This window comes from Sminthopsis crassicaudata, chromosome 3, assembly GCF_048593235.1.
Source record: "Sminthopsis crassicaudata isolate SCR6 chromosome 3, ASM4859323v1, whole genome shotgun sequence".
Classification (NCBI taxonomy): domain Eukaryota; kingdom Metazoa; phylum Chordata; class Mammalia; order Dasyuromorphia; family Dasyuridae; genus Sminthopsis; species Sminthopsis crassicaudata.
In genome coordinates, this window is record NC_133619.1 from 6,957,111 (window position 1) to 6,969,153 (window position 12,043).

The following is a 12,043-nucleotide window of genomic DNA, read 5'->3' on the forward strand; positions in this document are numbered from 1 at the left end:
CAACGGAAATCAGAAAAAACGAGAAGGCTTCAAATCTCAGCATGGAGGGATGGGCCTTTAAATCATGTATGTATATATACTAAAAAACATTTCAGATCTTATGGAGAGAATTCAGAATCTTTGGTTTTGATTTCTTAAAAATATGACAAGTCAAAATAAAATCATGAAAACGCCCTGTTTGTAAAGAAGTAATGATTGTGAAGAGAGCCCAGGGCTGTGGAGGGTTAGTCCTGGACCAGGGTGTCCCGCACGACCCCCTGGGAACTTCCCAAGTTCTGATCAGACATCTCAGCAAAGGTGAGAGACCAGGAGTTGAGACGCCCACGGAATGACCACGACAAGCCACTTCCGTGGCACTGGATGGATCCCACAAAATTTCCCCTTTGTCCATATCACTTCAAAGCCAGGGCTGAGCCGCTGACGGAAACATTTCAAGTTCCGAGGTCTTTTCCAAATAAAAACTAAGTTGCTTTTAGCCAATGGGGATTTGTCGGAGCAAGGACTATGGGTTTTACTCTTTTAGTTCTCATCTAGTCAAACATATAACACACGTATGTATATATATATATATATATATACACACACACACATGTATTTTAAATTTTATATTTTATGCATTTTTTTCTCACTGACTGCCTTGGCAAAGAGGAACAAACGCTGGAACCACTGGATAAAAACGAGTTTTTAATACCAGCTAAGACTATGCCCATAGTAAGTTGATGTTCTCTCTTGCTCCTGTTCTTTTTAAAACGATCAGCTAAACTTTGACAACCCTTTGGAGTCCTGGTTTGTGACCATGGGGGCAGGCTTAATATGGCTTGGAGGAAGCCGATGCTGTCCACTGCAGATGGTTTGGGGGGAGGAGAAATGATGGCATCTCTCCAGAGGAAAGGAGCCATTCTAGCCGAGTTCGATGTGGACGAGTCAAATTCACATGCTCCTAGGCTTCCTGGGCAGGGCATTGGGCCAAAGTGGGAAAAATGCTAAAGGAGGAGGCCTGAAAGCTCCTTGGGCTCCTGTCTCCATTTTGCAATGAGATGCTCAGTTTGGTTCCGGAAGTCAGGGAGGGCAAGTGAATTCCCTCGAGACTGTAGCAACCCATGAAAATCTGTGAGAAAGTCCGGGCAGGGCTGGAGCGGCTGGGCCGGCTCTCGGGCCTCCGAAATGGCCTGGCTAATGAGCGCCCCAGCTTCAGTCCGATGAGTGCCAGAGTCACATCCCGACCAGACTTGGACTATGGAATATATTAGTTACATTCTTTGTACTCTAGTGAAAAATCATTTGTGATTTGTTTCAAGGCACATAATTGGTTTTAGAGTTCTAGTAAAACACAAAGATATAATTTCCTATGTACACAAACAGAGTGTCTAGCCTTGGTGAGCACCAGCTCAAGGAGCCAGCCTCCTTCCTCGAGGGGCTGGTGCGTTCGGGCTCGAGCTCCCAGAAGCTGGCATCCCCACGGAATAAATACTCTGCAGCAGTAAAATACGAGGCTATAAAAAGCCGCTCCGCCAGAAGGCGAGGCGGGCAGGCGCAGGGACTCTAAGTTACGGGAATGCCGGAGTGAAAGGGGTGAAGGGAGCCAGCCGTGCTCGAGCGGAGCCCAAGGGCAGCCGGGATGGGCCCTGGTAACTGGGTTGTGTTGTGCTTCTGGTGAGATCGACCACGGAAGATTCGGCGGGGAGAGGGGACAGGGAAGGGAAGGTCAGCAAAGAAGCCCACGGCCGGAGGCGTCCCCCCCACCTCGTTTCCTGCCCTTTCCACCCCTGGAATGGCGCCATACCCAATGGCAATGTGAAACCTTGGAGACTCGCCCCCACCCCTGTCCCCTTCCCCCCCTTTCCTTCCCCACCCCCTCCCCCTCTCAGAGACAACGGACATCAGCAATTCTCAGAGGTCAGTGCTGGCCTTGGCGGTCAGGACGCGGATGCGGGCCGAGTTGCAGGTCTTGCAGAGGATGTGTCCGTCCAAGGGGTAGCAGCCCTGATTGTCTCCTTCAGACAGGAGGCCGCCACAGTCCTAAGGGGAGAGAGCAAGGGGAGAAAGGAGAATGAGAAAAGGGGAGTGAGAGGACAGAGCTATTAAGCACCTACTGCGTGCCAAGGATTTTGGCAGACCTCATCCTTCCACCATACTGAGGGGCGGGCGGATCATAATCTCCCCTTCCCCGTGGAGGGAATTGGGCCGAGGTTAAGTGACTTTCCCAGAGGCCTACAACTAGTCAAGGTTTCAATTAGGTCCTTCTGGCCCCTGTGCCATCAAGCATTTCTGCCCTGCCGGTCTGACAGTTACCTGGGGCTTCTCGCTGCAGAGGCAGGACCGGGTAGAGGCAGCTGGCACCGAGGGGGCATCCATGCCCACGCTCCTGATGCCTTGTGAAGATCCAGATCTAGAGCCAGACCCCAGGCCCCTGGGGGGCTCTCCGGACTGGTCAGAAGCCACGAGAAGCCAGGCTTCCCCGGGAAGGAAGAACACTGTCAAGCAGCATCTCCTTTTAACCGAGGATTCTTGCTAACAAGGTGCTAACTTCAGTTGTGTCGGCACTTCTAAATGAGCGAATGCGCTCTGAGCATCCTCCAAGCTCCGGGACCTGTGGGAGGAGCGCCAGTCACCCGCCCCCAGTCAGAGCTGTGGCAAGTCTGGCCCCCAACTTCCCGCACTCAAAGTGACCGGGGGTCAGAAGGACTGCAACTCCTCCCCGAGGGACACCCGGGAAGGCTGAATCCGTCTGATGGGTGAGGGACACCCCATCGGTCCTCAGCAAGTGGTTTCTCAGTTTGCTCTTCTCTAAAATGGGTGCCTTTATGACACCTGCCACCCTGGATGGCTGAGAGGCCATCTCAAGACCTTTCACCGTCCCAAATGGTCTCCATAACTTCCTCAAGTCGTGGTGCCAGAACTGAACAGAACATTTGGGTTAAAGGGTAATGAGTCCAGAACACGCCGGTACAATCCCCTTCCTATTCCTGATTGCTCTGCCTCTCAGCTGGGTCCAAAATAGCATTAGCTCTTTTTGCCCATGGTTCCACGGTTGCTTCACACCGAACACAGCATCCATTAAAACTCCATACAGAGCTCTGTCCAGTGGCTAGATGCAGGATTCGATGGGTCCTGCCTGATCCCACTAGAGGCGACTATGGAAAAGGGATGTGTATTTAAAATGAGGGAAGACTTTCTTTAAGAAAATATAGAAGAAATTCCTCAACTGTGGTCTTTGGTGCCTTTCTTGTGCTGAGAAAATTCTAAGCTGAAGAACTTCCTATTAAGCTATCTTATAATGGTATGGCGCATCCTGAAAGTATAACTTAAAATAAAATAAATAATATATTATATAATATATAGATATAGATATAGATATAGATATATACATATACTAAATAATAAAATTAAAAATAAATTAAAATAATAAAATAGCCTAGAAGTTAGTGAGCCCCCCATCACTGTAAATATTCAAATGGGATTTAGGTATAATAATCATTGGGAGATGATAATAGGAATAACTTCACTCAGTTTGTATAAATGCCATCCTTTTGTTATTACTATACTCTTTAGCAGGTATAGTTTGGACTGGATGGTCTCGGGATTTCATGAATCTATCCTGAGTTTCTGTGATTATTTATAGTTATATTTCTGTGATTTTAGAATCTTTTCAGATAAACCTGATGATAAGTCACTTAACTTTCAAAGTTCCAGGATCTTCTATTGCTGTCTCTGATTAATCTGTAACAGAATCAGAGCTGGTATGTATAGATAGGACATTTGGGGTTTGCAAAGTACTTTAAATATGATCTCTCATTTGATCTTCATAGTAACTCTCTAAAATAGATGCTATTATCCCCAGATAAGGGAACTGAAGATGGCAGTGAATGAAATCGTTTCTTAGGGTCTCAAGGCTAGTAAGTTTCTAAAGCCAGATTTCACTTTGTGCCTTCCTGACTACAATTCCAACACATTAGCTGCTTTGCCACCAAGCAAACTCTTCTGCCGAGCTCATACACCTCTGACTCAGCTGACCCAGCCCCATCAAAAGCTTCCTGTGTAACCCAGATTGACAGAGGGCAGTTGATCACTGGAGGCAGAGCAAAGGATTCAGATCCTGTATTGAAGTTCTTGTGCTGGGGGGACATATGCTATTGGGGGAGGGCTACATGCATACCTCACATCGGTAGCACTGCACATGGAAATCCCGATCCAAGGCCACAATACGGACAGTCTCCTCCTGGCCTGGGGCAGGCATGATTGGCTCCTTGCACACTGAGCATCGAGGGGCAAATTTCCTGGGGGGAAAAAAAGAAAGTGGGTCTCGTTAGAAGGTTTGCACAGGGAGCACCAGGGAAGAAGCAAAGATGGATGTGAGAAGAAGTGTATTTGGCCCAAGTCCAAAGCTTGATATAGTTTATGGGACCATTCAGAGTTGTTCATCTTCCAGAATAAAAGACCCAGATCTTTAAAATATTTGATTGAATATAACTAAAATGAACAAGTAAAAATGGACAGTGGGATCCCAAAGGGTAGGAAATGACTGAAAAACAGAATGACAGCAATTATGTACAAAGCTCTGTGCCAGGCAAGGATAAAAAAAATTCTATTTTCCCTGTCCTTAGGAACCTTATAATCCATGAAGAAGCCAATGTGCTTCTGCCTTCATGTTTTACGTGCTAATAAAAATATTTTGGTAACAGTGCCTCAGACCAGAACACTCATCCTAATGATGGCACATAGGAGCTCTTCCACAAACTTGGTGATTATATGGTTCTCTGGGGGGGGTGGCAAGAAGTCCATACATTGTTCAAAAATCAGTGATCTCCCTTCCCTACTTAAGGCACAACAACCATGAAAATGGGACTATCAATTGGTATTGACACTGGCATAGAGTAGCCCACCTAAAAGTCTGGATCATCTATGGGATTAGAGCTAAAAGGGTCCTTCCTTGTTGTAGGGATCATTGAAAATGTGCAAAAAGCCCTCCTTAAAGCACTCCACAAATGGTAAACGCCACAAATGCCTTGAGGATTCTGTCTCCACAATGTATTCTCTTCTCTCAGCTCCTAGTCTCCACCCAGTTCAGGCTCTCTCTTCTGGCTACATAAAGAAGCCTCCTATTTGGTTTTCCTGCTTCTGGTCAATTTTTCCTTTAGTTGCCAAGTTGATATTCCTGAATTACATACCTGATCATGATCAATATATCCTGTTTGCCTCTCGAGATTTTTTTCAATGTGTCTCTGATATTTAGAGATATTTAAAATCTGTGTCCAATATCCCGTTTCCTTCCTCATGCATCTCACTTTCTATTTCCAACACTCCATCTTTGGCCTCCAAGCTTTTGCACAAGCCATCCTCCCATACCTGAAATATTTCCCTTCCTAGATTTGAACACTCCCATCAAGATTCATCCCAAGTGCCAACAGAACTCAGGGAGGACACGAGGGGTGTTGTGCTCCCTCTACTCCTCAGTGCTCTCCTCCAACCTCCCCTGGTTCCTTGCAATCTATTTGTATGTAATTTTCTATCGATTTGTTGTCCTTCCAAAGTAGAATATAATCTCCTTGAGGTCAGAGGCTATTTCATCTTTGTTTTTGCATCTGCAGTGACTGGTGCTTTAACAGATATTTATTGAATTGAGTTACTAATTTCTTAAGAGACTTCACCAGGTACCAGGATGTTTCCTCAGAAGGAACAAATCCATCCTGGCCAAAGCTTGCCCGGTTCCCACTTGGTCTGCTGCTTCGTTCTCTGTGTCCTTTTGTCTTATCCAAGAATAAGCACAGAGAGCAGCACTCTCCTTCCTGCCACCATCCCACTCGATCACAATGACCATTTCCCCATATTTCTCAACTCCACACGGAGAGCTGACTGACTGTTCCAGCGTAACACAGGGAAACCATGAGCAAGCATATTTGTGCTTCATGACCACCCTCCAGACTCTCCTAGACATGTCGATCTTTTGTTTTCCAGCTGATAATTTGTCTCTTGAAAAAGCAAAGAGAAAAACTGTTGGTATTTATGATGGAACATAAGTACAGCCAGGAGGGTGTAATAAAATTGTGCTTCTTCTACTGTTCCTAAGCTGATGGATTCTTTTTCACCAGATTGAAAGCCTTAATAAGGAAGTTTGCTTTATAAAATAATAATAATATAAAATTTAAAAATAATAAAAATAATAAAATAAAATGAAATAATAATAATAATAATAATAATAATAATAATAGTAGTAGTAGTAGTAGTGATAGTAAAGAAGAAAATCCTCCCAGAAATTAGTCAAATCCTGTACGATAAGTGAGATTTGAGGCAGGCGAGAATGACTCTTGGCTCTTCTAGAAGTGGAAGAGAACTGAAAAGATCAAAGAAATTCCTGGAAAACTTAGATTCCACTCCCCAGATTTTTGGGGCAACATCCCAGCATCAGCATCTTGAAAATACGTATGGAGTGAGCCCAAGAGCCGCACTGGCAACTTCCATTTGCACAGCAGTGAATAGTTTTCCAAGAACTTTCCCGTATACTCTAAACATATACACACACAAATGGGGCTGGCGGGACACATCGGGCGTCTGTGGTGCTGAAGTCTACCATGAAGAATGGCACCAAGAGTGGATCAATTGATGACTTAAAGGAAGCTGTAGAAGCCTGTGCTCCAAATTCAGGAGTTGGGAGAAGTGTAAAAAGGCAGGAGGAAAGCAGGAAGCTTATACTTTTCTTTGAGGAAAAAGGATTTGCCCTAAATTTCAGAGCCTTGTCTTCTATATGGAGCCAGCACCGATTCAGATGTCCAGTGCTTCTTACATGGACTCTAGAAAGAAGCTGCCAGCTAGTCTCCCTTCATTCTCTCTTACCTGTCTCCAGTTCACCCTCAAAGCAAAAGCCTCAGGAACCTTGTGGCAGATCCTGTGTGACCATAATACTTCCCTACTCAAAAATTGCCCATGTCTTTGGATTGTCTCTAGAGGAAAAATGCCTCCTCATCAGGCTGGCATTTAAAGCTCTCAGAAATCCTGTTCCAACTTTCTGTTTCCAAACATATTTTGCATTACTCCCCTTCACGCCCTATGTGTGCCAGTCAAATGTCTACTTGCCGTGCCCAGAACTCAGCATTCAATCTCCTGTCTCTTGTTTTTCACTAGCTGAGGCACATGGCGGCAATTCACTACCTGCTTTCCTCGGTCTCCCAAAATTCAGACTCAGGGACTGTCCAGTCCAACTCAGACCTGGAAAGTTCCCCTCTCTGATTCACTAAACAAGAAGCAGGGAATATCTCATTCCCTTTAGCTCAATTCAGGGACCATTTGCTAAAGGGAAGGACCCCCCAAATAATCACTTATTAAGGAGCTATTTTGTGCCAGACATTGTGCTAAACAATTTAGAAATATGACCTCATTTGATTTAACGGAAAACTTCTTTGATCAATCCGTCCTCCATTTTCCTCGTCCCATACACGTATCCAAGATGCCTTCCCTCCTTCCCCTGGGATAATGTAATTTCCTTGAATGGAATCATATACATACACACACACACACAAACACACACACACATCCATATAGAGGTGTATGTATATATATACACATACACCTATATATGTATACACGCATGTACACATAAATATAAATATATATGTGTGTATATACACATGTACACATAAATTAATAAATTATATATGTATACACACATGTACACATAAATATAAATGCATATGTATATCTACATGTACACATAAAGTAATAAATTATATATGTATACACACATGCACACATAAATATAAATGTATATATGTATACACATGTACACATAAAATAATAAGTGTATATATGTATACACAATATAAACATACTATATAAATATATATATGTATATACACATATACATATAAAATACAAATGTGTAAATGTATATATTTGTCTTAATGTTTCCAGCCTTCAGCACTTAGTAAGAACTTAATATGATTTAATCATATTCTTCATTAAGAATAAGGAAAAAACAAATTGCTGTCTATCAACCTGGAAACTTGCATTTGATCTAAGGGAAAGCTTCTTTAATCAATCCAGTCTCCATTTTCCTTATCCCATACATGTGTTCAAGATACCTACCCCTCCTTCCCCCGGGGGAATGTAATTTCCTTAAATGGAGTTAGACACACATATATACATACACACATGTATGGATACACACATATACATATAAAATATAAATGTGTATATGTATGTATATTTTTGTTTTTTATGTCTCCAGCCTCAGCACTTAGTAGGAACTTGATGTGAGTCAATCATATTTTTCCATTAAGAATAAGGAAAAAACAAGCCTCTATCTAGAAATTTGAATCTTCTTATTTTAATAATATGTTAGTGGTAACTATTCTCAGAAAATCTCGGGAGTTAGAATTCACGGCTACAAATATATTAAGCTTTGGAAAAATGCATTTTAGAATAATGGATTTAAAGCTTGAATGGAGCCCAGAGATCACGTCCCACGCTTTCTTCATTTTCTAGAAGGAGGAACAGATACAGAGTGGGGCATTGCCTTGTCCAAGCACCTGACTGTGGAAGAAGGGAGTCTGAGAGCTCCAGGAGATCTTAGAGGACATTCAGGCCTATTGACCGATTTAACAGTTGGGGAAGTCAAGACCCACAAATGTCTCTCGACCCAGGGACACAAGAAGAGTTGGATTTCCAATCTTGATCCTCTAACTAATTTCAGACTGACTTCCTTGTACCAAGCTGGTCTCAGACTTCTCCGGTTAGAAATGTTTGCCTTAGACATTAGGTTCAAACAGACAACGTTGAGGAAGGCAGGGAGAAGACATGATGCACAGCAGGAGTTTGCGAGGTTAAACCCATCAAAGGGGAACTGCTGGAAGGAGAATCCAAGACACACTCAGGAAGAAAATGTATAATGAAGAGAGAAAGGTCCCCCAAGGGAAGGCCCGCCGTCAGACCCAGTTAAGGGGAAGATTAGATAGCATCCGTGAACTCTATAAACTCTGAACGCAGCGTCTTTCCCCAAAACACATTATGCTTCCCCCTAAACAAGAGTAGCTGGGTGATAGAACACTGGGCCTGGAGGGAGGAAGGCCTGACTGAGACACTTGCTACAAATCATTTTACTTCTGTGTGCCTCAGTTTTCTCACCTGTAAAATGGAGATGACAACAGGACTTAAGAAAGTCACAGGGTTGTTATCATGAAATAATACCTGTAAAGTGCTTAAATGCTTATTTCCTTCCTTTCTCTTCCCTCAAACACCTCACTGTCCCCTTTTAAACTTCCTTCGGCCTGTTGGGGACACCCTCATCTTCCATTTCCCCGTGGTCCCGACCTAGCATTCCCCTATCTCCTTCATCACCCTCCTATCTCATATCTGAGTGGAAAGGCTTGTTGAATTTACAAATGCCCTTCCTCTTTCCTCTGAGAATTTCGCCTCTCTGGTTCGTGCCTCGTGGCAATAGTTGCTGATTAGTCTCCCTGATATGTCTCTCCCAGCTCCAATCCATCCTCCATTTGTCCACCAAGGGGATTTCCCTCCAGAGTAGCCCTGATCTCATCTGTCCCCAGCTCAATAAACTTCAATGGCTCCCTAGCACCTTCAGAATATTCAGAGAAGTTCCCAATCATTATCTCCAGTGCTCCTCTCCTATTATCTATCCCCCACACTTTCTTTCACCTTCTTGCTCTTCTTCAGGAAAGACCGCCCATCTCTTGGCTCAGGGCATTTTATCTGGCTTTTCTCTTGGCTCGAATGTTCTTGCTTCTCTTCTGCACCTCCTTGCCTTCCTCCAAGTACCCGCTGTGATCCTGCTCCTACAGGAAGCCTTCCCAGCCCGTCTGAGTGCCAGAACCTTGTCCCTGCTGCTTACTGCCCATTGATTCTGGCAGCATCTTCTTTGGACGTAGCTGTATGATGACCGCCCCATGGTCCTGGGAGCTTCTCGAGGGCACGGCCTGGGTATCGCTTTTCTTTGTATTCCCAGGCCCTGGTATAGTACCCGGCCAATAGCAAGTGCTTATCCAGTGTTTTCTGACTGATGCAGTGTAGAGAAAGGGCCAGGCTTGGCCAGAGAGCCCAAAGGAGTGACCAGAGGGCACCCAGCTCGGGGGACAAGGGGCCCTCTCACGTGCCTCCCCCAGGGACCGAAGCGGCTCCTTTGGATGAGAGCAGAGAATTCCAGGCACATCTGCTTCCCAACATCATGGGACCAACCTGGAGGAAACAGATGTCCTGGAAGATGCTGTTGGCAGTTTCCTAAAGCATTTGCTCAAGGCGGTTGGTCCCGCAGTCATTTGTTGACGTTCTCCTCTACGTTTGAAACCATTCAGAAGGCCGGGGTAGAAAAAATCTTCCCTGCCCTCAGAAGCTTCCATTCGAGCGGGAAGTCCCACTCCTCGTCTGGGGCCTTCATCCCAGAAGGAGGCGGTGAGACAAGGTGTCCCTGAGGTCCCCCCTCGCCCTGACAGACCACGATTCGCACTTGACTCTTTGGGGTGGAGGGGAGGGCAGTTTTTTCTTATGCCTGCCTTATGTTAGAGCACTGGGCAAAGTTCCCATGCAGAAGGCTCCGGCTTTTGGAGGAGCCGGAAGGGAAATGATTAAAACACAAGCTGCCCCCAGCCCCTTCCTTGGTCCCCCTGCCAGTCACGGGACCATGAAACCCGTAAATCAGTCAGGCTTTAATGTGACAGGGTGCCTGAGACGGTCAGGGGGCGTGGGGAGGCAGGGGGCACTGTTTGGGGCCTCGGATGCTTTCCTTGGGTTGCTCGAGTCAATCTTGGCACTCTGAGGCTTACACACTTATGTCACTAGTCACAAGTCTCTAATTATGTTTCCCCGCCCTTAGAAAGGAAGGATAAATGTGTCAGACAGAAACCTACATTTGTCAGTATTGATTTCCTGTTTTAATTGAGGGGTGTAATATATGTCTATTCAAGCAACAGAAACATTTGTGCTCTGATTAGATCTATCTGTCTTTCTTGGATTGGGGAAGTCTGAGAAAGGAGCGAAACGGGGAGACGAGAACAGCCTCCAGAGGTGGATTCAACTTCCTTCAAACAGATTCAAGCTTTTCTTTAGTGCAATTACAAGCCAAAACCACCAATAACTTGAAACATAATTTATATTTTGACCACTCTCCTTTTTCTGCTCTGGATTGAGAATGCCTTCAGCTCCAGGGCTCCGACCACCTCAGACCACATCCTCTGCTGGACTTTCTGGCCAGAAATCTCTCTGAGAAACAAGGGGATGGGCAGTACAGATTTCTTGTTTGCCAATGGAGCCACTCAGTAGTGCCCAGGAGGACAGGTCTGCATTTTGCAGCATAGAGAGGTCACCTCTGGTCTCCTCAGCATTCTGGAAATGCATCCTGGGAGACTGAGTCAAAACTACAGATGATTCTAAAAGGGAGAAGCTGGATCTGAGCCCCTCAGGTGTTTAATCTGGACCCAGCGGGCTCATGGGCTCTTAAGAGTTCATACAGATAAAAATGAAAGAAAAAAGAGAGAGAGAAAGAGAGAAAGAAAGAGAGAGAGAAATAGAGAAAGAGAAAAAGAAAGAGAGAAATAAAGAGAAAGAGGAGAGAAAGAAAGAAAGAAAGAAAGAAAGAAAGAAAGAAAGAAAGAAAGAAAGAAAGAAAGAAAGAAAGAAAGAAAGAAAGAAAGAAAGAAAGAAAGAAAGAAAGAAAGAAAGAAAGAAAGAAAGAAAGAAAGAAAGAAAGACTTCATACAGGTTCATACAACTAATGTCAGAAGTAGAATCTGGATTCAGGTCTTCCTGAATAGAGATTAATCATCACTCCCCACCAAAGAGAAACATTCAAGGGCAGCAAGAGAGACACAGACAGACAGAGAAGGATCTGCTGGAGACCAGTCTTCTGCAGGAATGAGATTCCAAGGGCTGACTGGGGCTGGGGCTGTGAGAAAGGGATTTCAGTTCACCTCACACCTGAGTAAGAAGTCCTGTTACAGTAGATTGGACTTTTATGTCCATTCAAGCATTTGCTTAAAAATTGCCATGAGAGAAATCACTTCTTTCTGAGATAGTCTGCTCTCCTTTGGGCTAAATCTAT

General features: G+C 44.6%; 1 protein-coding gene across 7 annotated transcripts in view; it reads right to left on the minus strand.

Annotated features, from left to right (window-relative positions):
* Positions 1–1,857: 1,857 nt before the first annotated feature.
* The window catches only part of LPP (LIM domain containing preferred translocation partner in lipoma), a 576,448-nt gene continuing 566,262 nt past the window's right edge, over positions 1,858–12,043 (minus strand). For all 7 annotated transcript variants that reach the window (XM_074297900.1, XM_074297898.1, XM_074297901.1 and 4 more), the window contains 2 exons: positions 4,157–4,277; positions 1,858–2,019 (listed from right to left, as the gene is read on the minus strand). In XM_074297900.1, the coding sequence (XP_074154001.1) occupies positions 1,891–2,019; positions 4,157–4,277 (250 nt within the window). In that variant the 3' untranslated portion in view covers positions 1,858–1,890. The remainder of the gene's footprint in view (positions 2,020–4,156; positions 4,278–12,043) is intronic.